General features: G+C 46.2%; 1 protein-coding gene and 1 long non-coding RNA gene across 9 annotated transcripts in view; one reads left to right on the plus strand and one right to left on the minus strand.

Moving 5' to 3' along the window:
- Window positions 1-23,297, minus strand: part of RASAL3 (RAS protein activator like 3) — a 150,999-nt gene that overhangs the window by 35,105 nt on the left and 92,597 nt on the right. For 5 of the 8 annotated variants that reach the window (XM_081176212.1, XM_081176210.1, XM_081176209.1 and 2 more), the window contains one exon: window positions 5,679-6,096. In XM_081176212.1, the coding sequence (XP_081032338.1) occupies window positions 5,679-6,096 (418 nt within the window). The other 3 variants (XM_081176208.1, XM_081176213.1, XM_081176215.1) reach the window with 3 other exon arrangements.
- The window catches only part of LOC308577075, a 137,359-nt gene that overhangs the window by 3,055 nt on the left and 111,007 nt on the right, over window positions 1-23,297 (plus strand). The window lies entirely within an intron of this gene.

Below are 23,297 nucleotides of genomic sequence, written 5' to 3' on the forward strand. Positions count from 1 at the left end.
AAATGAGGGGGTGGCTGCCGGTTCCTCCTGTCCCTGAGGTGGATCCTGCCCGCACTTGTGCGGCTACATGCAGATAGAGATCGGAAAGCTGGATGGGTTGGCATAGTCAATCGCAGCAGAAAAGCATCGAGCTGCAGTTTCCACTACTACCAAGAGCTGCATCATTGGCCAGTTAGTGCCTGCAAAACAGCAAAGCTTGTGCCACACAGTTCCACCTTCCTTCTGACATGCCAATCACCACAGGATAATCTTTGAAAGACATCCCCACCCACAAGAGCAGCCCTGCCCACCCCGCCCTCTCTGTTGAGCGGCAGCTAGCAATTATTTGCCAGTTTAACAATCCCAAACAAAATTTGCATAGAGGGTTTGGGTGCAATTAGGAAGGGCGGGGGAAAGGAAACCAAAACCCAATGGAAAGAGACTTGTATACCTAGCTCAACACAAAAATGCAACATAATGTGGAGCAACAGGAAATAAGCTAGGGAGATGGCTGGACCATTGGATGACAAGGAAGGCAAAAGCAGGCAAAAGCAGAAGAAGATGTTTTCAGAGATGCTGCATTAATTCCGTCTTCACAGCGGAAGATACAGGGCAGATCCCTAAAGTTGAAACAACACACACACAGAGAGAGAGACACACACACATTACCTCGGTATAAGATCAGTCCGGTTTAAGAACGATTTGATTTACAAACTCAGCAAAACCGGAAATAGTGTATTGGTTTGAGAACTTTACCTCAGTCTAATAACGGAATCCGAATGGTGGAAGGGCACCAGCGGCAGGAGGCTTCATTAGGGAAAGTGTGCCTCAGTTTAGGAACGGTTTTGGTTTAACGGTTTTGGTTTAAGAATGGACTTCCAGAACGGATTAAGTTCGTAAACCGAGGTACCATTGTATTAATTTTTCTGTTTTACAATTTAAAGTACTCAATTTTACATCCTTAAGATATCAATGACTTCCCTTCTTTTCTTTTCATGGTTCATTTTAGCAGCGCAACAGGAAACACAGGGGGACTCAAAACAGAGCACGTTCAGCTTCCGAAAAGAAGTTCAAAAACTGGAACATCTACTTCCGGGTTTGCAGCGTTCGGGTTCCAAGTTGTTCGTGAACTAAGCTGTTCGAAAACCGAGGTACCACTGTACATTAAACCGCTGTGTGGATGCATCCTAGGTATTCCTGTTCATAGCAGGTATTCCTAGGTATTCCTGTTCATAGCAGAAGTCAGAGCACTAATTGGCTAGCTCTTGAGATGCTACAAGTTCTCTTCCTTCCTCTCTCTCTCACCACCCCTCACATACCTCTTGGAATATTTTCCTATTTTTAAGAGGCTTATGATGACTTTAAAAAAAAGATGGAGCCCAGCACTACCATGCTACCATCTTTTTAAAACACACACACATACACAGAGAGAAAACTGGCTGGGTTGTTTAAAATAATGTTTGAGGTATTGACGGTCAAAAAATTAAATATGGAGGGAAGGTGGGCCACATATGAAGAGATTTTGATGGAAACCAAGCAAGGCTTAAAACTTAAACCATATGATCAAACTGAAGGTTTATTTACAGGGTGGTTGCAATATCATCAAGTTAGTGACACATTTAATGTTGATAAGAAGAAGGTTGGTTTTGAAAACAAAAAAATCAAGATTTCAAAATCGATCTGTTGGAAAGCAGAAGTAAACTGTTATCTAAGATGTACAATTTGTTGTTAGTATGGTTTACCAAAGATGAGGAAGTGAAAGAAGTGGTGATAAAATGGGCACCAGACTTTGGGCACAACATTGAATTTGATTCATGGATAAAATTGTGGAATGAAAATTTGAAATTTACAGTGTATGGCATTAAAAGAAAATGTAATGAAGATAGCTGGTATTTGACAACAGTAAAGTTAACTAAAATGTATAGAATGAGAGATAAAACATGCTGGAAATGTAAAGAATCAGATGGTGACTTTTATCACATGCGGTGGACTTGTGACAAGAGTAAAAATATTTTGGGAACTGATTTATAATGAACTAAAAAATATGTTTAGATATACCTTCCCCAAAAAAACCGGAAGCATTTTTGCTAGGTTTGATGGGAGAGGAAATTGCAAAGATAGACCAAAGACTATTTATGTACACCACAGTTGCAGCGAGAACTTTATTGGCCCAAAAGTGGAAGTTACAGGAGGTACCTACCATTGCAGAGTGGCAGGCGAAGATGATGGACTTTGCAGAAATGGCCAGACTGACTTGCAGGATTCAAGACCAGGACGATTAGAAATTCCAAAGGGACTGGAGTAAATTTATTGCATATTTGAATAATAATTGCAAAAATCTGAAGACACAAGCAGGATTGAAATAAATCCTACAATGTGGACAATAGGTTAAAGATTTAAACTGCACGATCTGAAAGTGGAAAACCTACTGAAGGGAAGGAGGAAAGTCGTATGCTGGGCAGAGCAGAAAGTCTTTGTGTTTGGTATTGTAATGTTGAAAATACTGTTTAAGGAAGAAAATAATAAATATATATATATTTTAAAAAATAATGTTTGGAAAAAAAAACCCACAGAAGTTTTTTGTTATGTACTGATGTTCTCACCCTGGGCCAGCAGGGGGATACTGTAGATAGTTATGCAAATGAAGGATCGAAAGTAACGTTCAGTGATTGGATAGTTTGTATGCAAATGAAGGATCGAAAAGTGACGTTCAGTGATTGGATAGTTTTAGAAAATGGCAACAGTTACTATTGTTCTGGAGCTCTATATAAGCAGGCTGACTGAGCTCCTCGGTTAGTTCTGTTCCAGCTTACAAATAAAGAGCTGCTTTGGAAGAATCGCTGTGTCATCTGATATGTTCACCCACAACTTAACATTTTTCTTTTGGGAATTATATGGCCAGAACTACCTTAACTGTATAGAAACTTATTCATGTATGCGACCACAGCAGCAGGAATGTTACTCACCCCAAAACAGAAAGAAGCAGAAGTCCCAGCAAAGGAAAAATGGATACAAAAACTTATGGAATATGCAGAAATGGCAAAACTCACCAGAAAACTAAGAAATCAAGATAACAAACTTTTTAATAAAAGAATAGAAATGGTTTATTGAATATTTACAAATTGTAAACAGATAAGAACATTGGCAGGATTATTGTAATAACCTGCAGTTTTATAAGAGTATACATTTAAAGAAGATGAATAAATGAGCAAATTAAGTTAAACTGGACATGCAGAAGATATTTAAAATAAATTTAAGGAACCACAGAAAGAGGGGGAAGGAAGTCAAGTTTTGAAATGTGAAAATGCTTGAAAAATTAGTGAAATGTATAAACCTGAAAAGCATAAATAAAACTTTTTTTAAAAGAAAACAAAACTGGCTGGGCATTCCCCCGCATGCAGGAGTTCACACCAAAGCACGCCACCAAATAAATAGTTTATTTGCTTTTAAAACAAACAAAAAAACTTAAATAATAAAATATAAACTGGAACAAAAGGCAGCGCAGTAGCACCGGCAGCCAAGGGAGAGCATGTGTCACTCATTATAAATGATATAAAATACGCCACATACACAAACAGCTGTTTTGCAATCACATTCCACAAAAGCGCTGCTTTGAGGTAAGGAGCGTGGGCTGTGCACAACAAACAAGTGCAGATTTATGGAGCAGAACGCCAACTCGTGTAGGAAAGGCCTTTCACCAAAGTGAAGGAAGTAGCTGCTACGGCCGTCATTTCAACACCAGCAGAACGAAAAAGCTTGCATGTTTCAATGCAGACTTTTTAAAATGGTGCAGTCAAGTAAACCAAGCTAAGGCATGAAACAGACACCTAAGGAAGACCTAAGCTCACCCAAACCGTATTATTAGCAGTTGGCAGAAGCAATGGAGCAGGAGAGGGCAGGGAGTGTCAAGGGATTTTCCTTTGCAGGTTGAGAGTTGGAATCAAATCAAAGAACACATTCAGATGTGCTCAAATGACTTTAGGCATCAAGAGCCTCACTGACTTCAGAATGGTGTCAATAGGACGGAAGTGGTTTGCAGTCAATCGTTTCAGCTTAACTGGGTCAGCAATAGATCTATTTTGCATCCCACTCAATTTTGCACCTAAACTGAAATGTGGTATAGGGGTAAATTGAAGAAGACTAGGAACTTTGCACTTTCCTAAACTTTTAACTATCTCCCCAGCCGATCACCACACCAGTTCTTCTTCTTTTTTTACGGCAGCCTGATGAAAGACAGACAGCTGCTTACGTATTGCACAATAGTTTCTAAACCGTGGTTTAAAACCAACCATTATTCTTCCCAGAATTTGGCAAGAAGAGAGAAATTCCTGGAGAGGTGGAGAGGCTCACCCTTTGAGAAACAGAGGAAGACACTGGCAGCCCAGACATAGTATCACATCATTTATTTTCCTTGACAGATTAATCCAGAATATCAACTTCACTTTGGTTCTTTTTGCGTTCTAATACCGATCAGAAACAACCCAAATTCTGTGCATGAATAAAATACGGACATTAAGGGCATTTATTTTGCTCTTTATAGGGACGCGGGTGGCGCTGTGGTCTAAACCACTGAGCCTCTTGGGCTTGCCGATTGGAAGGTCAGCAGTTCGAATCCCCATGAGCTCTCGTTGCTCTGTCCCAGCTCCTGCTAGCCTAGCAGTTTGAAAGCACGCCAGTGCAAGTAGATAAATAGGTACCACCCCTCTCTTCTGCGAAATGATTTATAAATGAACTGGGGGGGGGGAATGTTTAAAATAACTATTGTTTAAAAAACCTGAGGCTTTCTTATTAGGTATAATAGGAGAAGAATTACCGAAGGATAAGAAAGTACTGTTTATATATGCAGCAACAGCAGCTAGAATGTTATCTGCCCAGGGATGGAAAGAAGAAAGAACCCCATCGAAAGAAGAGTGGATAATGAAGATGATGGACTATGCCAAAATGGCAAGCCTGACTGGGAAGATCAGGCACCAAGAGGATAATAAATGGCATAACTTTATAGAATATATTAAAGAACACTGTAAACATTTAAAAACGTTAGCAGGATTGATTTAGCACTTATAATTTAAAACAACAAAGGATAAAGTTGAAGTGTAATAGTTTAGATAAATTGAATTAGATGCAGTAAAAAAGGAAGATAAATTATGGAAGCCAAGGGAGGAGTGTGGGGAAGTCTGGGGGTTCAGGGAACCCCATAAATGTACTGAAATGGATTATGGGTTAATGTAAATGTGTGTGTGTGTGTGTGTGTGTAAAATTGTTTTTTGAAACTTTGAAAGAAAGAAAAAGGATAAATAGGTACTGCTGCGGCAGAAAAGTAAATGGCGTTTCCGGGCGTCCAGGGGTCCTTTACTTTTATTTTTTACTTTTTTATTTTGCATATACTATGGTTTGTGCAAGGTAAAGAGTCATGCAGAGCACTGAAGCATCAATTCCTCATGGCTCCTTGCATTGTCACCTGGGATTTCACCAGTCACTGCCTTCATGCTTTCAAAAGATATCTCCGTCATAAGCGATAGAACCCTAGACAGGATGTGGAAGGTGTTTTTGAGCAATGTCAGGCCTTGAACCAGCTTTATGCAGCTACCTACTTCCCCCAGCCTGTCCTGCACGTATGGGCTGCTCTCTTCTAGTTCATAACAACACAGAAACCTAGCTGGTGTCCATCACAAAACTGCCCTTGGGGAGAGCTGTCTTACCTTTGCTCGCTTCCTTAGTCTCCCTTTCTGATCGGAGGGTCCCCTCCTGGTTCCTTCGGTGGGACACAGAGCGCAAGTACTTCCTTAAACTCATCTTACTGCTTCTCTCCTGGGCCTTGGGCACTTTGGCTGGAGTGGAGAAAGCCCTCTGGAAGACGGATCTCTTAGCAGCAGCTCTGCTGTCTTGGGGGGCCACTGGCGTTTGTGGGTGCTCATGGCTAGATTCAGAAAGCTCGGTCTCTGGCTGGCTTTGTACTCGCCTCCATTTCTGTAACTTGTCCCTCCGGCTGCTGCTGCCCCATGTTGCATGGTTCAACTCTGGTTCCTTCTCCCCATTCTGTAGAACTGTCTGCCACCTGTAGGACCTCAACAAGGACGGCGTATCTGTTCCGGACCTCTGTTTCTGGGGGGCCTCCATCTGAAAAGCAAAAGCATAAATGCAAAAGGTTCCAGAAAAGCATCAAAAACAAAAGACCCTTGTATTCCATGCAAGGTTTCGGGATATCACAGTCAAGCTAAAAGTGAGCCCAGATTTCCCACCTTCTGGTTCTTACTGAATGGCCTAATACTCTTCCTGTCTTGGCAGTTTGACCAAAGCCACACGGTTCCCTCTCCTGAGCAGCAAGGAAACACAAGCGATACCTGCCTTCTCAGCATAGCTGTCAAGCGTCCCTTATTTGGCGGGACAGTCCCTTATCCCAGCACCATGTCCCGCTGCTGTCCCTTCTTGATGAGGCTTCGTTGGGCTGCTGGCTGGGCTTTCTGCCTTTGGCTCAGAGGGGCTCAGAAGCTAAACATACCTGTGCCCGGAAAATCCCTTATTTTGGCTGCTGATCTCTTATTTTCGAGGCTGCTGGTCCCTTATTTTCAAATCTGTAAGTTGACAGCTATGCTTCTCAGGGCAATTGAAAGATGCACTTTTCTCCTCCTGAAACCCAGAAGGTAGTCTTTCCCCATCAAGGAACAGTCCTTTTTAGTGGCAGGTGGATGTTGCAGCAGGGTTACCGCAGTCAAATTCCATCCCTGTCCATTCGTGGAGCGCAACTGAGAGGTTTCTGGTCCTGAGAGATGTTGCCCTGCACCGGCTGTGTTTCAGTCACAGACATTTTTCTAGCAAGGCTCCTGTGCCTTTAACAACAGGAACAGAAAATAAGATGGCAAGCCCAACTGCATCCCACACTGTCATTCTCATACCCAGACACTTCCTGTGATGAAAGAGATTGCACTGCGCAGAGTTGCTAATTGTAACTTGCAAGCTAAGCTCCTTGAGGCTTGCAGAACCTGGGAGAGGACAGTGGAGTATCAACAGAAGCCCATCTGCCTTGTCTGAAACCGTCAAGAGAAGGTTCGCCGTGCTTTGCCAAACCTCACAGACTGTGGCCTAGCTCCAAAGAGCCATGGGTGGGGCACTGTGGGGCTTGCCTCTTGAGCAACCGGCTCTGCCCTGACCCACAGAACCTGTCCTACCACATCCCTTGTGCACTGGGAAGCCATCCTGCCCAACCCCTTGCATGGTGCCAGCCTTGGAGCAGGGATTGCTCTGAGCTGTGCATCCCATAGAGAGGACCAACCTTTCATTTCCTACCCTGCTGTGGGCACTGCTTTGTTCTAGGCAGCTAGCTCCACAGCCCGGGTTTAATACTTGAGAGGTGTCCAGAGGGTGAGAATATGAGACCCACAGGAACTGGGGCAGCAGGTTCGTCTGGCACAAGTTCATCAAAAAACCACCGAAGGGAAAATCCTGGCTGAGTAACACCTGCAGAGCAAAATCTTTTAGGGCATATTTGTGCAGCATTTCGTTCAGTCTCAGTTGTGCTTTGCTGGGTTCATTGGATATCCTTTTTGTTGTGCATCAGTGTTTATTTGTACTCCTGATGGTATCAGGGCAGTTGTACACAATCCCCTTTTCAATACTGTTTCCACCTGCAAAAGTTTTGGGGGTAACATACTGCTTCCTTTCCAATCAGTGCATGTCCCATAGCTTCCTGCTCAAATTTAATCATTAGTTATGCAAGCTTTTCGCACCACAAATGTTCTGTTTTTTTGCCCTGCCTTTGTTGTGCTACAGTGCAAGAGTGCCTCTCCTGAATAATGCATTTTTTAAAAAAAAGTTTTATTTTCAATTTTCAATTGTATCTGCCCAATCAATGGCAAGATCTGCTGCAACAAAGGGGTGCGGAGTACATCTCCCGGTCCCAATTCTGTTACTTCTCTTCCTCACCCCTCATTCTGCAACCCCCACCCAATAACCAGTTCCCCCACAGCACAGAGCCATCTGCCCAGTTACCTTGGCTTTCTGCTGAGCTTCCTCACCCCATCCTGCCTTCACCACTTCACTGTCTGGCTGATTTCCTCCCCTCCTCATCCTGTGCTCTGCAAGTCCCCATGTGATCTGCATCAAAGATAACAATCTCACCTCCCTCTGCCTGAGCAGCACCAAGGCTGCCTCTTACAGTGTGGGTGGCTGAAGCCATTCTCTGTCTGTCTAGCTCAGAAGGTGCACATTTGCAAAATGGACTTGGGCTGCTTGGACCAGGCTCTCACCCGGTCGATCCATTCTGCCACCAGAGAGCAGGTTATACACATTTCACATCTGCATTTCTTCCTATGAGGAGCCACATGGCAACCCAGTTCAGAGCCGGCAACTTGCTGAAGGGGGCCAAGCCTTGCTGTTATTATTATTATTACTGTTATTTATTAAATTCATATCCGTCCTTCATCCAAGGATCCCAGGATTGCTCTTCTCCAGACTTGTATGTGACGAGCACACATTGAGTGGAATTTAACACCATGCTACAGTGATCGTTCTTTGAGCCAGTTGCCAAACCATCTCTCCCTTCCTTATGCTATTTTGGGGGTTCTTCAGATCCTGCAGAGCTGATGTGGGAGAGAAGGGGAGAAAAGCCCTTATTGCACTAGTGGGACCTGTTTTTGTACTGGCTATTCAGTTGAATCAAACTCATTCAGTTTTGCATCTTGCTTGTGCATCAAAGGGCTCGCCCATCCTTCTGCTTGTCTTGGGCCTAGAAAGCCCAGGTCTCGGCAGTTTTCCACTTCTTTCCAAGGGAAAACCAGCTCTTTAGTGACAGGTCAGAACAAATGGCAATATGGGGAAAACCTGAATTGCTGTTTGCTCCGATTGAGCACCAAAGAGCAGTTTTCCTTGGAGAAAAGCAGCAGGAGAGGGGGAAGTGTGGATGAGCCCCCAGTCATCCATTCAGATGCTGCAAGTCCATTTTGAAGCAGTGCCAGTAAAAGTTTCCTAGGACAAATGATGCCTGCCTCCAGCATAACAGCGCAAAAAGGATTCTTAGACAACTGAACAGGTAAGACCCTGGAGCAAGGGCCAAATTAAATGTGACAGCAAGAGTTGTGATTGGATTTTCTTTGTTTTCAAAAGATCAAAGCGGAGGAGCCCAAATTAGATCAGGGTCATGACACATGGGGATGTGAGCTAAACCCTCTCACCTTGTGCCATTGACCCATTCTACGTGTGTCTTTTATTTATTTGAAAAGTTTCTATGTTTTGGTGTGACCTATGGTTGACTGATATTTATATGCAAACTGTCAGGGAACTGCCATCGGAAGGAAGGGAGGTGGAAGGGCTCACACAGGTTGGGAGAGACTCGGCAGCTGAAGAGGGAACCAGTAGGGGGAGAGGAGCTGAGCTGAGGGAAAGTGAGCAGGAGGGATGGCTCCGAGACACTTCCAGCTAGGGCAGTGGGGAGGTTTCAGGACCTCCCGTAGGGACACCCACTCCTCGCCGGAAACTGTCACGCAGAGAGTCCAGAAGACGTGTGTGAGGGTTTGATTAGCTGCTTGTGCGTGAAAACGTGCTCCCTCAGAGTTTGTGCGCCCCCACAAACCTCCGTGTGTGACGGAGCTTCTCAGACATGTCTGCTCTAGTCACTAGTAGAGTCCGACAGTGGCTGTCTGCGGAAGCGTTTCCAGCAAAGAAGTTCCTCAACGGAAACGCGTCTCCTGGACTCACGGCGTGACAGTTTCCTGCGAGGTATGGGTCTCCCTATGGGAGACTCCGATACCTCACCACTGTTCTCGCTGGAAGCCTCCCTGAGCCCTCCCTCCTGCTCGCATTCCCTCAGAGACCCACTCCTCCCCCTGCTGGTCCCTGCTTCAGCAGTTGAGTCTCTTTCATCCTGCCTGAGTCCCTCCACCACCTGATGCTCTGATGGCAGTTCCCTGACATCCACCTCCCCTCCAGGGCCCCCCTCACCCCCTCCCAATTCCTCCCCCCTGGGAGGTGAAGGGCTAAAACCCCGAAACGAATCTTCCTCATCTTCTGACGTCTCGAACAATTCTCTCCATCGATCGTCGTCCTGGCCAGCTGAATCCTCCTCCTCTTCAGAATCTGGGAACCCCTCCAACTCCTCTTCCTCGTCGGTGGTGGCAAAGTATTCCCTTCGGAACCTCGCTACAGGCTGAGGTTTACGTGGGAACCTCTGATGAAAAGTCTCTATTAAAACCTCGTCATTGACATCCTCTGCCCTAACCCAGGTGTTTTCCGACTCCGGTTCCCCTTCCCACATTACCAAATACTCTACTTGATCTCCCTTCCACCTGGAATCGAGGATCTCCGCTACATGGTAGCTGTGTTCCTTCTCCTCCATTGCTGGTCCCCTAGTGACCCTCCCCTCACTGTCTCCTCTATACGGTGACAACAACGACCTGTGAAAAACTGGGTGCAGCTTCATGTGGTTCGGTAACCGGAGCCTGAAAGCCACTGGATTGACCTGCTGTATGACTTCAAACGGACCCAGCCTTTTGGGTCTTAATTTCTTACAACCTCCTTTGAATGGCAACCCTTGGGTTGACAGCCACACCTGGTCCCCCACCCTGATGCTTTCACCTTCCCTTCTGTTTTTGTCTGCTTGCCTCTTATATTCCTCCTTAGCCCTGTTTAAGTTGAGTTGGAGCTGGCGATGGATCGCTTCCATTTCTTCCACGAACTGTTCCGCAGCTGGAACGCTCCAGTTCTCCCCCTCCCCCCCTGGGAAGGCTCTGGGATGGCACCCGTGATTAGCCAAAAAGGGGCTCATCCCCGTGGACACGTTCTCTGCATTGTTGTAGGCAAATTCTGCCAACGCCAGCTTCTCCACCCAATCATTCTCTCTGTCATTAACATAACACCTCAAATATTGTTGGAGAACCCCATTTGCTCTTTCCGCCTGCCCGTTGGTTTCAGGATGACGGGCCGTCGAGAAATTAACCTCTACATGCAGTAAGCTCATGAGCTTCCTCCAGAACCTGGAAGTAAATTGTTTCCCTCGGTCTGAAACCACCCTCAAGGGGGCGCCATGCAACCTAAACACATTCTCTACAAACAATTTGGCGGTTTCTTCTGCTGTAACCGCATGTGAGCAGGCTATGAAGTGGGCCATTTTAGTTAACAGGTCTACTACAACCATGATGGCTGTTTTCCCTCTAGACCTTGGCAGATCAGTCATGAAATCTATTGCCACTGCTTCCCACGGTCTCTCAGGTGTGGGCAGTGGTTCTAATAAACCAGCCGGCGCCTGCCTCTCCCCCTTGGCTCTTTGGCATTGTTCACACCCTCTCACATACTCCCGCACATCTTCCCTGACCTTGGGCCACCAAAATTCCCTGGTAACCAGCCACATGGTTTTGTGTTGCCCAAAGTGCCCTGCTGTGGGGCTATCGTGCAGCTGCTTGAGTACTTTCTCCCTCAATTCCCCTTCAGGTATATATAACGCTCCCTTATAATACAATGCCCCATTTCTCTCCTCAAAACCACCGGGTTTGTCTTCCTCCCCTCTGAGATCCCTGAGTTTCCCCTGGGCGTATGCATCCTGCACCGTACCCTCTACCAATTCCCTTTGCCCCACCAAAGTCGCCCCACACACCCAGCGGTCCTCTGGAATGATATGGGTTTCTTCGGGTGCTCCCTCCCCCTCCAAATATTCAGGTTTGCGTGAGAGAGCGTCCGCCCTAACATTCTCTGGGCCTGGCACATAACAAATCTCAAAGTTAAATTTGGAGAACTCTTGGGCCCATCTCAACTGCCTTTGGTTGAGCACTCGCGCCGTTCTCCAGTACTCTAGATTTTTATGGTCCGTGCACACTTGCACTTTATGTTGTGCACCAACTAGCAGATGCCTCCATCTCCGGAACGCCTCATGAATAGCAAGCAGTTCTCGGTCGTACACCGTGTAGTTCCTCTCGGATTTGTTCAGCTTCCGCGAGAAGAAGGCACACGGACGCCACTCCGACTCCTCCTTCCCCGGCTGCAGAAGAAGCACCGCCCCTATGGCTCTGTCAGATGCGTCTGTTTCAACCCTTAGCTTCTTTCGTAAATCCACATGCAGAAGTTGTTCTTCAGAGGCGAAGGCCCTTTTCAGTTCCTCAAACGCTCGCTCCGCCTCCGCCGTCCATACAAACTTCTTCTTACTGCTGAGACAGTCAGTGATGGGCGCCGTCAGATGGGCGAAGTTGCGGATGAACTTACGATAAAAGTTTCCAAACCCTAGGAACCTCTGCACATCCTTCTTGGTTTTGGGTGTTTTCCATTCCAGCACTGCCTGTACCTTGCCGGGATCCATGGCCAATCCCTTGTCTGACAGGCGGTACCCCAGGAATTCCACCTCCTTGGTATGGAACCGACACTTCTCCAGTTTGACCCACAGCCTGTTGGCTTGCAGTCTGCTCAACACTTCTCTGACGTCTCTCACATGTTGCTCCTCATTCTCAGAATACACCAACACATCATCTAGAAAGGCAACGCAATTCTTGTAGAGCAAAGGGCCCAGCACGTGGTTCATAAAAGATTGAAAACACGCGGAGCCTGCTTGTAATCCAAATGGCATAACGAGGTATTCAAACGCCCCCAAAGGGGTAAACATGGTGGTTTTCCATTCATCCCCTTTCCTTATGCGTATCAGGTTGTACGCCCCCCTTAGATCCAGCTTTGTGAAAATCTTTCCCTTCCTCACCATGGTCAAAATATCATCAATTCTGGGCATAGGGAACGCCACCGGTTCAGTCACTGCATTCAGCCGCCTAAAATCACATACAAGTCTCGGCTTGTCCGCATTTTTTTTGTCCACAAAGAACACTGGGCTCCCCCCTGCTGCTTTGGACTCTCTGATGAAGCCTCTCTTCAGGTTCTTGTCAATGAACCCTCGCAACTCCTGCATTTCCCTGTCTGACATGGCATACAACTTGCCCACGGGAAGCTGTGCTCCAGGGAGTAAATTGATCTGACAATCAAAGGGTCTATGAGGTGGTAGTTGGTCAGCTTCCTTCTCGCTGAACACGTCGCTGAGATCTGCATACTGTGGTGGTACCTTCACCTTCCCCATTACTTCAGTCCCTGCTAGGGTGGCTTGGGCCCCTACTGAACCCTTCTCCCCTTTGCAGTGTTCTAGGCAATGTGCTGAACCAAAGGACACCACTCTTTGATGCCAGCCAACCAGCGGATCATGTAGAGCTAGCCAGCTCATTCCCAAAATAATGGGAGCGCCTCCCAGGGTGGCCACATTAAACGCTATCAGTTCTGTGTGCCTTGCCACCCTCATTATCATTGGGACAGTCTGCAAGCGGACTCCTCCTCCCAACAACTCCCTGCCATCAATCGTGGTCACCTGCAGGGGGTTGCTTAAAGGGATGGTCTGTATCTGGTGTTCAGCAGCAAACTCCTTGCTCATAAAATTGCAGGAGCTGCCTGAGTCCAATAGCGCCTTTATTTTTAGGGGATGCCCATTCTGCAGCTCTAGCGACACTTCAATCACTAGAGCAGGTCGAGGAGCTTCTGGCACGGGCACTTTCACTGCTCTTTGGCCTGGCTGCAGTGCCCCAATTGTGGCAACCAGGCGTTGGCTTTTACCTGCTCCGCTCCCCCTTCTTCTCCCCCCTCAACAGCTCCCACCATCCCTTGCCATTCCTTCCTCTGGGGGCAGACTCTGGCAAAGTGGCCTGGCTGTTGGCAGAGATAGCATTTCCGGGGGCCCTTTCCCTCCTTCTTAGCTCCCTCGCTGGTTTTTGAAAATGCGCGCGCGCGCGCTGTTCCGATTTCCATCGGCTCTGCCGGCGGGAAAGCTGGCTCAGGAATGTCTGGAATGCGGAACTCCTTCCAACGTTCCCCTCTCCCTTCCCGCCTCTCCAAGGCTCTTGCCTCCTGCCGCGCTCCTATGGTCAGCGCAGATTTGGTCAGCTGATCCATAGACTCCGCCCTGGGGCTCCGTGCCAGCTCGTCTTTCACCCCCGAAGAAAGACCTTCTTCAAATAGCATTTGAACGGGTGCCGCCGATAAATCCCAACTCAGTCTGTGAATCAGCATGGTAAACTCAGTCCAATATTCACGGACAGATCGACTCCCCTGCTTACAAGCCATTAGCTGTCTGCGCACCACCCCTTCCTCAATATCGCTGGAAAACATGATATCCATTGCACGAAAGAACTTCATTGTGTCCTTTAGTATGTCATTGTGCGTTGCCATTAGGGGTCGAACCCAGTCTCTAGCCCCTTTCTCAAGATGCCCAATTACAAAAGCAACTCGCGATTCCTCATCAGGGAACCCATCGAACTGCACATTAAGGGCATATTGCATCTCTGTCCTAAAAGCATGGTAGTCCTTGGGGTCCCCCCCAAATTTCTGCACCAATCCTGGTACCTTTCTGGGGAATTGAGTGGCTCTCCCCTTCTTGTCTGCATCCTGAGCCCTTCTCTCCTCCAGCCTCGCCGTCTGCAGGGCCAGTTGAACCTCCAACGCTCGGTATCTATCTTCCAAGCTTGGACCAGCTCCAGCCCCTGCTCCTCCGGTTCCGGTTGGTTCGCTCATGATGCCTTCTCTTGCACAGGCAGCGTACAAAGACTGTCGGACTGCTGTGAGGGTTTGATTAGCTGCTTGTGCGTGAAAACGTGCTCCCTCAGAGTTTGTGCGCCCCCACAAACCTCCGTGTGTGACGGAGCTTCTCAGACATGTCTGCTCTAGTCACTAGTAGAGTCCGACAGTGGCTGTCTGCGGAAGCGTTTCCAGCAAAGAAGTTCCTCAACGGAAACGCGTCTCCTGGACTCACGGCGTGACAGTTTCCTGCGAGGTATGGGTCTCCCTATGGGAGACTCCGATACCTCACCACTGTTCTCGCTGGAAGCCTCCCTGAGCCCTCCCTCCTGCTCGCATTCCCTCAGAGACCCACTCCTCCCCCTGCTGGTCCCTGCTTCAGCAGTTGAGTCTCTTTCATCCTGCCTGAGTCCCTCCACCACCTGATGCTCTGATGGCAGTTCCCTGACAACGTGTTTCCGTTAAGGAGCTTTTATGTTGGAAGCGATTCCGAAAGCAACCACTGTCGGAATCTGCCAGCGACTGAGGGAGCCATGTTTAAGGGGCTCCGTTACAGACAGAGGTTTGCAAACTTGATCAAACTCTGAGGGACTTGGATTTTACGCACAAGCAGCTCATCGTCCCATCACACAACCTTTTGTCAGTAATTTCCAATTGGTTCATAAATATTAAAAACAAGCTCAATAATGATAAACAACTTAAACAAAACATACAGCAAATCAAAGAACAATTAGCAACGAGAGATGTCAAAATATTCATGATTTCTGAAATAATTTTATAAGGTCTAGGTGAAAAGAAAAAGTTTTTTGCCTGACCCCTAAAAGAAAGCAAAGTTCAGAGCAGATGTTCATAGGCTGCAGCAAACTTCTTAGAACTGTGGAAGCTCTGACATCACAGCTTTCATCAAGTGCAGAAGAGAATATGGGTGGACGATGGGGCAACCAGCCTCATATAACCACCATGCTTAATTCATGTATGAAGGGGTTAAAACCATAGAGTAAGCTCTGTCCTGTCCTGCCAGGCTTAGCTGGGTCACTTCCCCCTACCTATTGTTGTATTCAGTCAACATGAGAAGCTCATTGTGTAAAGAGGTTTGAGTTGGTTGCTGCAGCTCAGACCACATGGCTCTCACAAGCCTCTCTTGAGTTCCTACACCAATATTTCAGGAACTTTCACCACTTTGCAACTAAGCAGGCTTAAATTTTTAACATAATTTTATTTATAGATTTCATTTATATACATTTCAATAGTTTAACAATAGTTCTAACATTTCAAACCTCCCTTCCGCCTCTTTCTGTGGTTCCTTGCATGTACGCTATCATTTTCTGCATATTCTAAATTAACTTAACTTATTCTCCTTTTATACTAAGCTAGGTTTTATTGCCTGTGAACTTTCTGAAGCACATGAACCTGAGCTTTAGAGAGTTTATAATCAAACAAAAATTTTAACTTACCAAACTTGTAGACTTTTTCCTATGCCGGGAGAAGAGGGAATCTCTGGAACTCACTTTGAAGGGCATATTTTAAAGGTCTAACAGCCTATATTTCCACTGTTTGCTGCATATTTTGCGACTTTAAATCTCCACGTGTTTCTCCCACCAAAGAGTACTTGCCCCACACTTGGATCTTGGCACCCAGGAATTCTCTGTTTATATCTATTTTTCCCTTGCACCAGTATGGACAACACCGGCGTCTCCAATTGGTGAGCAGTATGAAGCCTCTGGATTTGCCAATTCTGGCTTCGGCGCGAGGTGTCTGGCCTTCCAGCTGCTCAGACAACACAGCAGCAGCACCCGGCCTTCAGGCTTCCTCCTCATCCTTTCCCACACTCTCCAGGCCTACACCTGAGTACTGCAGTACCTGCCCTACCACAATGGCACACGCCTAAGTTACACCCCGTTTGGATTACTTCAACATGCCTTTGTAAAGTGTTCGGAAACTTCAACCAGCTCAAAGAGCTGAAGCCAGATTGCTGCCTGGCAATGGTTATAGGAAGTGGACAACTCCCTTGTTGCAAGAGCTCCATTGGCTACCGGTCTGTGTCTAGGCACAATTCAAAGTGCCGGTTATCACCTATGAAGCCCTGCGTGGCTTAGGTCCAAGCTCTCTGAAATACCATACTCCCGCATGTGAACCTGCCCTGGTTCTGAGATTTTGAGAAAGGGTCTTCTTGGTGGCTGCCCCAGGCAACTTTGGAACTCCTTCCATGGTTCGACTGTTTCTCTCCTTGTTGTCCCTCTGCCGACAAGGGCTCTTGGGAACAGACTGCTTTTAATGAAAGGCCTGGTTTTACTGTTATTATTTGTATGGTTTTAATAGATTTTTTAAAATATAAATTCTGTCAAAGCTTAATTTTAAGAAAACAATTGCTTATTTCCCATGTTTTTAGCTCTTATTTTTATCTGTCAGCTGCCTTGAGTCCCTGCAAATATGCACTAATAAATATGCAATAAATAATAATAATAATAATCCACAGTGAGCTGTAACCAAAGTTTGTTCTTGGCTAACCACTCATGGTTTGTTTGGGGGAAACAAACCATAAGTCCAAGTTTAGACATAACACCAATCCAAACCATGGTTTACCTTCCCGCAGCACAGCAGTAGGGGAGGAGCCAAGCACTTTCACCCCCTAAACCACAGTTTAAAACATAGGTGAACTAACGTGACTGTTGCAATCCACATGGAAATAACATAGTGCCCTGAAAACCTGTCCCAAGTTAACACTGAAAACCAGCGGTGGAAAAACAGGAAAACAAACTCATAGACATGCTAAGAGAGGCATTCAAATAAGTAAAACTGAGGACCCAAGTAAGAAGGGGAGGGAAGTCAAGTATAAAAGGAATACGAATGAATCAATTTTTGTTTTTGTTTTATTATTATTTATAAATACATGTTTAGCCGTAGGAGAACTGAGATATTATAATGTGATTCTATGAATGTAACTTAAAAGAAACCAATGATTTGCCCAAAAGAAGAAGAAAGAAAAATGAGTGAAATGCATAAAACTAGTGAAATGTGTAAACTTGAAAAGTGTAAATAAAATTTGAGGGGGAAAATAATTACGTATCTCAAAGCCTGGCGCTCAAGCCTGCCTGAAAACCACATCCTCTGGTCTGGAAACATTCTTTCTAACACAAAGGCATGGGTGGCAATCCCCATAACTCTTTGGGAAGGCAAAGGCTCTCTGCAGATGTTCAGAGGCACATTGCTACTGAACAGACCACCCCCTGCAGTAGGTCGGAGGAGTCCTCGTCCAGGTTAAGCCCTGCCAAGCAGCAAGTGATGAAGAGTGCTACATCAGACAGGATACCTGACCTGTTTCTCAGAGGACACTGACAGCAACTAGAAAGAGCAGGTCTGTCAGTTTTCACCACAGCCATCGAATGCAGACAGCAGACTCATAATCGTACTGCCCCCCCCCAGCCCCCATGCAGCGCAACCAACCTGAGAAAGCCAGACTTACATTTGAGGACAAAGGCTTGTAATTGGAAGCAGACTTAACTCGGCGCTTCAAGCTGTTTTCCACACCAGACTGATATGAAAAGGTGTTCAATTCAGAATCAAAAAATATGTGTAGAGTCCTCTTCCCCCAACACACACACACACACACACACACACACACACAACTGAATGCACTGCATGATTTACCTAAATTGTTGTGGTTTCTCAAAATAGCTGCGCTACTGTTTCCTCTGACAGCGCTGTGGCGCTGACATAAAAGTAAAAGCTCATTATTTTCAGTGTGGCTCCCAGGGCAAAGCTTCAGCCGCTCCTTTTTCACCCTTCAGCAGCAGCGCTGAGGGCCGGGCTGGCTGCAGAAAGTTCTAGACCAGCATTTCCTTTCGCCTGTAGACTTGGCCCGGAAAATGTGCCGAGTGTGGACTGCAGCAGCTTGCCTGCTCACCAAAATGCTGTCACCACTGTGTTATGCTGAAGAATTGCATTGGCTGCCAGTCAACTACCAAGCTAAGTTCAAGGTGTGAAAAGATATGTGCAGCTTGGGATCAGGATACCTGAAAAAAAATCTCACCCCTTATATATTCAACTGATCTCTCTGCAGGCCTCTATCATCCCACCAGGAGGTTCAGTTCCATTTACTATCATACCCTCCAAGTGTCACGATTTTCCAGGACAGTCCTGGAATTATGAAAGGCATCCCGGCTTCTCACCTGGCCCCAGAATGTCCCAATTTTCCCTGCCATCGCACTCGGGGAAGAGGATGAGTCGGTGGTTGTCTCCAAAGTGGCTGCAGTTGCAAAGAACTCCCTGTTGCCAACCTCCTCCCTTGGGCAACTCATAGAGGCTGCCGAAAAGTGGGGGAGGAGGAGGGGAGGCTGCCCCTGGTGAGGTCCAGCCCCCAGGCCCAGACAGAGGGGGGGCCATAGGGGCCACTTGGCCCGGGCCTCCGATTACAAAGGGGGCCTCGGTCAGCATACATTCCTTATGTATTTTTAAAAAGCACTATTGTACAGTCATACCTCGGGTTGAATGTGCTTCGGGATGAGCGCGTTCAAGTTGCGCTCAGTGGCAACCCGGAAGTAACGGAGTGCGTTACTTCTGGGTTTCACCGCTTGTGCATGCACAGATGCTCAAAATGACGTCATGCGCAGAAGCGCCAAAACGTGACACACGCAGACACGCGGACACGGGTTACGTTTGCTTCTAGATGCGAACGGGGCTCCAGAACGGATCCCGTTTGCATCTAGAGGTACCACTGTATATTTTCCATTTTGTCTTTATATGCAGATACGGTTCAAGCCTTGAAATAAAATTATTTGTCAGCATAACTTTCATGAAAATTATTTATATACCGTACTTTTTCCTCTATAAGCAGTGGCGTAGCGTGGGGGGTGCAGGGGGGGCCGGCCGCACCGGGCGCAACATCTGGGGGTTAGGGTTAGGGGGCGCAAATCCACGGGTTAGGGGGCGCAAATCCACGGGTTAGGGGCTCAAATCCACGGGTTAGGGGGCACAAATTACTTGCCTTGCCCCGGGTGCTGACAACCCACGCTACGCCACCGTCTATAAGACTCACTTTTTCCCTTCTAAAAAGTAAGTGGAAATGTGTGTGCGTCTTATGGGGCGAATGCAGGCTGCGCAGCTATCCCAGAAGCCAGAACAGCAAGAGGAATTGCTGCTTTCACTGCACAGCGATCCCTCTTGCTGTTCTGGCTTCTGAGATTCAGAATTTTTTTTTTTCTTGTTTTCCTCCTCCAAAAACGAGGTGCGTCTTGTGGTCTGGTGCGTCTTATAGAGCAAAACATCCGGTACTTACTTATTTATAAGACTTCAGTTATCCCCAGGGTAAAAAAAGGGGGGGCACATTATCTTCCTGGCCGTGTGTGTTCCTTCTTGGTGTGTGTTTTTCACACTGTGGACTCAAGCTTAACATGAGTCAGCAGTGTGATGCAGCAGTATAATGCTTTTCAATTGAAAAACTTGATGGCACTAATCCACTAGCTGAAGGAGGAACCATGTGTGAAAACAGAACTTTCAGAATCAATCTATAGAGCAGGTCTTTTCTCACTTACTTTGCTTGCTAAGGCACAAACCCCTTCCTATATGCTACAGTGACCATATGGAAATCAAAAGTTTTTTAAGCTAGTCCCGCTGATCTCTCTTCTCACCCCTCGCCCCGTCTTTTCAGGAGGCGGGGGGCATGGCTGGATTGGAGCAGTTGGGAACAGACTCTACTTTAAAAATATTCGAATGTAAATGGCATTCCCACATGGAGTGAACTTTTCCTTGTCAGTCTACAAAATTGCAGATGGTTGTGGTATCACCTTTTTTTTTTAAAAAAAAAAAGATATTTATTGAAATTTCACAGATTATATAAAAACAAAACAAAACATTAATACAACCAAACAAAGAGACAAGAACAAGTATAGTTTCAAACCCTTATTTTCTTGTAACCAACTTCCCCGACTTCCTCATACCTCCCCTTTCTGTATTCCAATTTCCAATTATTAATTCAGCAAATCCTCTCCCTTATTATCCATTTAAATTTTTAACCTTTCTTTTCTTTTTACTTAATCATTACAGCTAGAAACCACATAATTTCTAAACCAACGTCATTCTAGCATTCAATAATTTTACAATGTTTCCTAAGATAGTCCTTAAATTTCTTCCATGTGGTATCACCTTAACCAGCTGTTAGGATTGCTTTTAAAACCAGATCTCTCTGTCCAGGCATACAGGAATCTGACAATGTTAGAACACATTTTTGTTAACTTTTCAATTGTTTAAGGAGATAGCATCTTCAATTTATAGAGTGCTAATAGCCCCTGAATATGGCAATTTTGTAAGTGCAAGAACGTCCTGGGCAATGGACCTAGAAATTCACATAAAGGTAAAGGGACCCCTGACCATTAGGTTCAGTTGTGACCGACTCTGGGGTTGCGGAGCTCATCTCGCTTTATTGGCCGAGGGAGCCGGCATATAGCTTCCGGGTCATGTGGCCAGCATGACTAAGCCGCTTCTGGCGAACCAGAGCAGCACACGGAAACACCGTTTACCTTCCCGCTGAAGTGGCACCTATTTATCTACCTGCTTTTGAACTGCTAGGTTGGCAGGAGCTGGGACTGAGCAACGGGAGCTCATCCCGTCGCAGGGATTCGAACTGCCGACCTTCTAATCGGCAAGTCCTAGGCTCTGTGGTTTAACCCACAGCGCCATTTCCCATAGAAATTCACATACCTAATGAAAAATAGCCTGCCTTGTAGTCTGACATTGAAATCAGTTCTTGTCATAATCTGGGAGTCTTCATTAAAGTAATTGCATAGGTGGCATTATGTACCAATAAGGCTATCCCGGATAGCTAAAGAATTTAGCCCCAATTGTTGGAGGAAATGTGCTGTTAAAGGTACTTATATTCATATGTGGTGTCTCCTCAATAACATTAAAACTTTCTGGAGCAATGTATTTTTTTTAAATTAACTTGGTATGTAACATGATGGTTAAATTGTCTCCTGCACTGGTGCTGCTTGGAATTAAGACTCTTGATCACTCAAGGTTAGTCAAATAATGAGCTTCTAACATTTCTGTTAACACCTGCATGGATACAGATTACCCAGATCCTGGAAGAAAGGGGAGGATCTGAACACTGAACCTTGGTATGCTAGAGTGTAGTCAATAGTACTGGCTGAGAAACTGACTTGTTAGTTCCGAGCAACTAGAGGCAAACACAATAAATTTTCATGTTATGATACATGGCAAATGTTTATTAAATATATGAATTGTTTAGATCAGTGTTTCTCAACCTTGGGCCTCCAGCTGTTTTTGAACTACAACACCCTTCATCCCTAGCTAGTAGGACCAGTGGTCAGGGATGATGAAGGCCCAAGGTTGAGAAACAATGGTTTAGATCACAGAAGGAAACCACTAAATGAGACCTTTTGGAATAATTCAGTGAAACTTTATTATAATGATACAAGTCTGTACAAATACCAGGACAAGTTTTTGTTGTTTGTTGTTGGACAATTTGTTGTTTTATTGTTGTTACTGTAATTTGGAAAATAAATGAAAATATTAATAAAAAAGAAAAAAATGCTCATATATTTTAAAGAAACAGATACTCTGGGAGTATAGAGATGCTCTCGTCTCTTGAGGAGGGGCTGCTCCCCTCTTATGGGGTGGCTGCTGTCCGCTTCTCTTGGTGGAGGACTGTGGTGGGAGCTTCAAAACCTTCCCAAACTCAGACTGGAGGCATCTTGTCAAGCTTCACCCACAGCTGGACAGCAAGCAGCCGAATAGCAAGAAACATCCATGACTGAAAAAGCAGGGAAGTGGAGGATGAATGTGCCAGAGCCACATACAGAATAGTCTGGCTCCAAATCTGATCCATTTGTGGCTTAAGCCCCTGCCTCCTTTCAGAAGGGCTGGATGCCACCAACTTATATACCTGGGGTGCCACTTCTGAAGTGCCGACAAAGCGGTAGAGCACTTGTGGATCTGAAGAGACAAGACGGAGGAAGAGTCTACCCACCAGGACTGGCCTGTGCAGTTTCCCACCTTTGAACGAGGAAACGTGGTTTTATGGTCTCCCTTTTTATCATTGGCCTCTTGCCATGCTGCTTGTAGGCACTTTTGAGAACAGGCTGCCACTCTAGCAGGGTGCCATGGGCCTGATCCAGTTGCTGCAGGGCTCATCTGGTGCTGTCCTCCAATTGTCCTCCTGAGCGAGGCCTATGAGCTGGGAAGAGGGACCCACGACGAGGCGATGGCCTGCACAACAGTCTGGAGGGTCTCCAGTTGAACAAGAGAAGCAGCCTTATTTGGGATCTTTAGAAACTCTCCAAGGTTGGGGAAGGACAGTTGGGATGTGCAGGAACCGCAGGTGAGAGGCCTCCATCATAAACAGCTGTGCACAAAGAAGGTAGAAAGGGGAGGAAGATCAGATAGACGCCAAATCCCACCAGAGTTCGGAAACAACGCAGCTAAAGTAGGTTTTGTTTTTTGTTTTTAAAGAAGAGTTGGGTTCTGCCTTTCAAGGAGAGATGGATCCTGCTCTCTTCCTGGACTGGGAGCGATGCCCAAAGAGTCACCCCTGGTGGGGCCTTAAGGAGCTGCTTTACCCAGTAAGATCATTGGTCTACCTCCACGCTGACTGGAAGGTAGCACTCCAGGACCTCAGGCTGGAGTCTTCCTTCCCAGTCCTATGTACATGTGGGCGGGGTGCCAAACTGGGTCTTGGACCCGGGGAAAATAAAGCCTAATTTCTCCCCTGCCTAAATACAATATAAGATTCTAGTCCTCACAGTCCCAAAGGGCTGATTTAAATGAGAACACAGGAAGCTGTCTCC

This window comes from Podarcis bocagei (genome assembly GCF_964188305.1).
Source record: "Podarcis bocagei genome assembly, chromosome: 17".
NCBI lineage: Eukaryota > Metazoa > Chordata > Lepidosauria > Squamata > Lacertidae > Podarcis > Podarcis bocagei.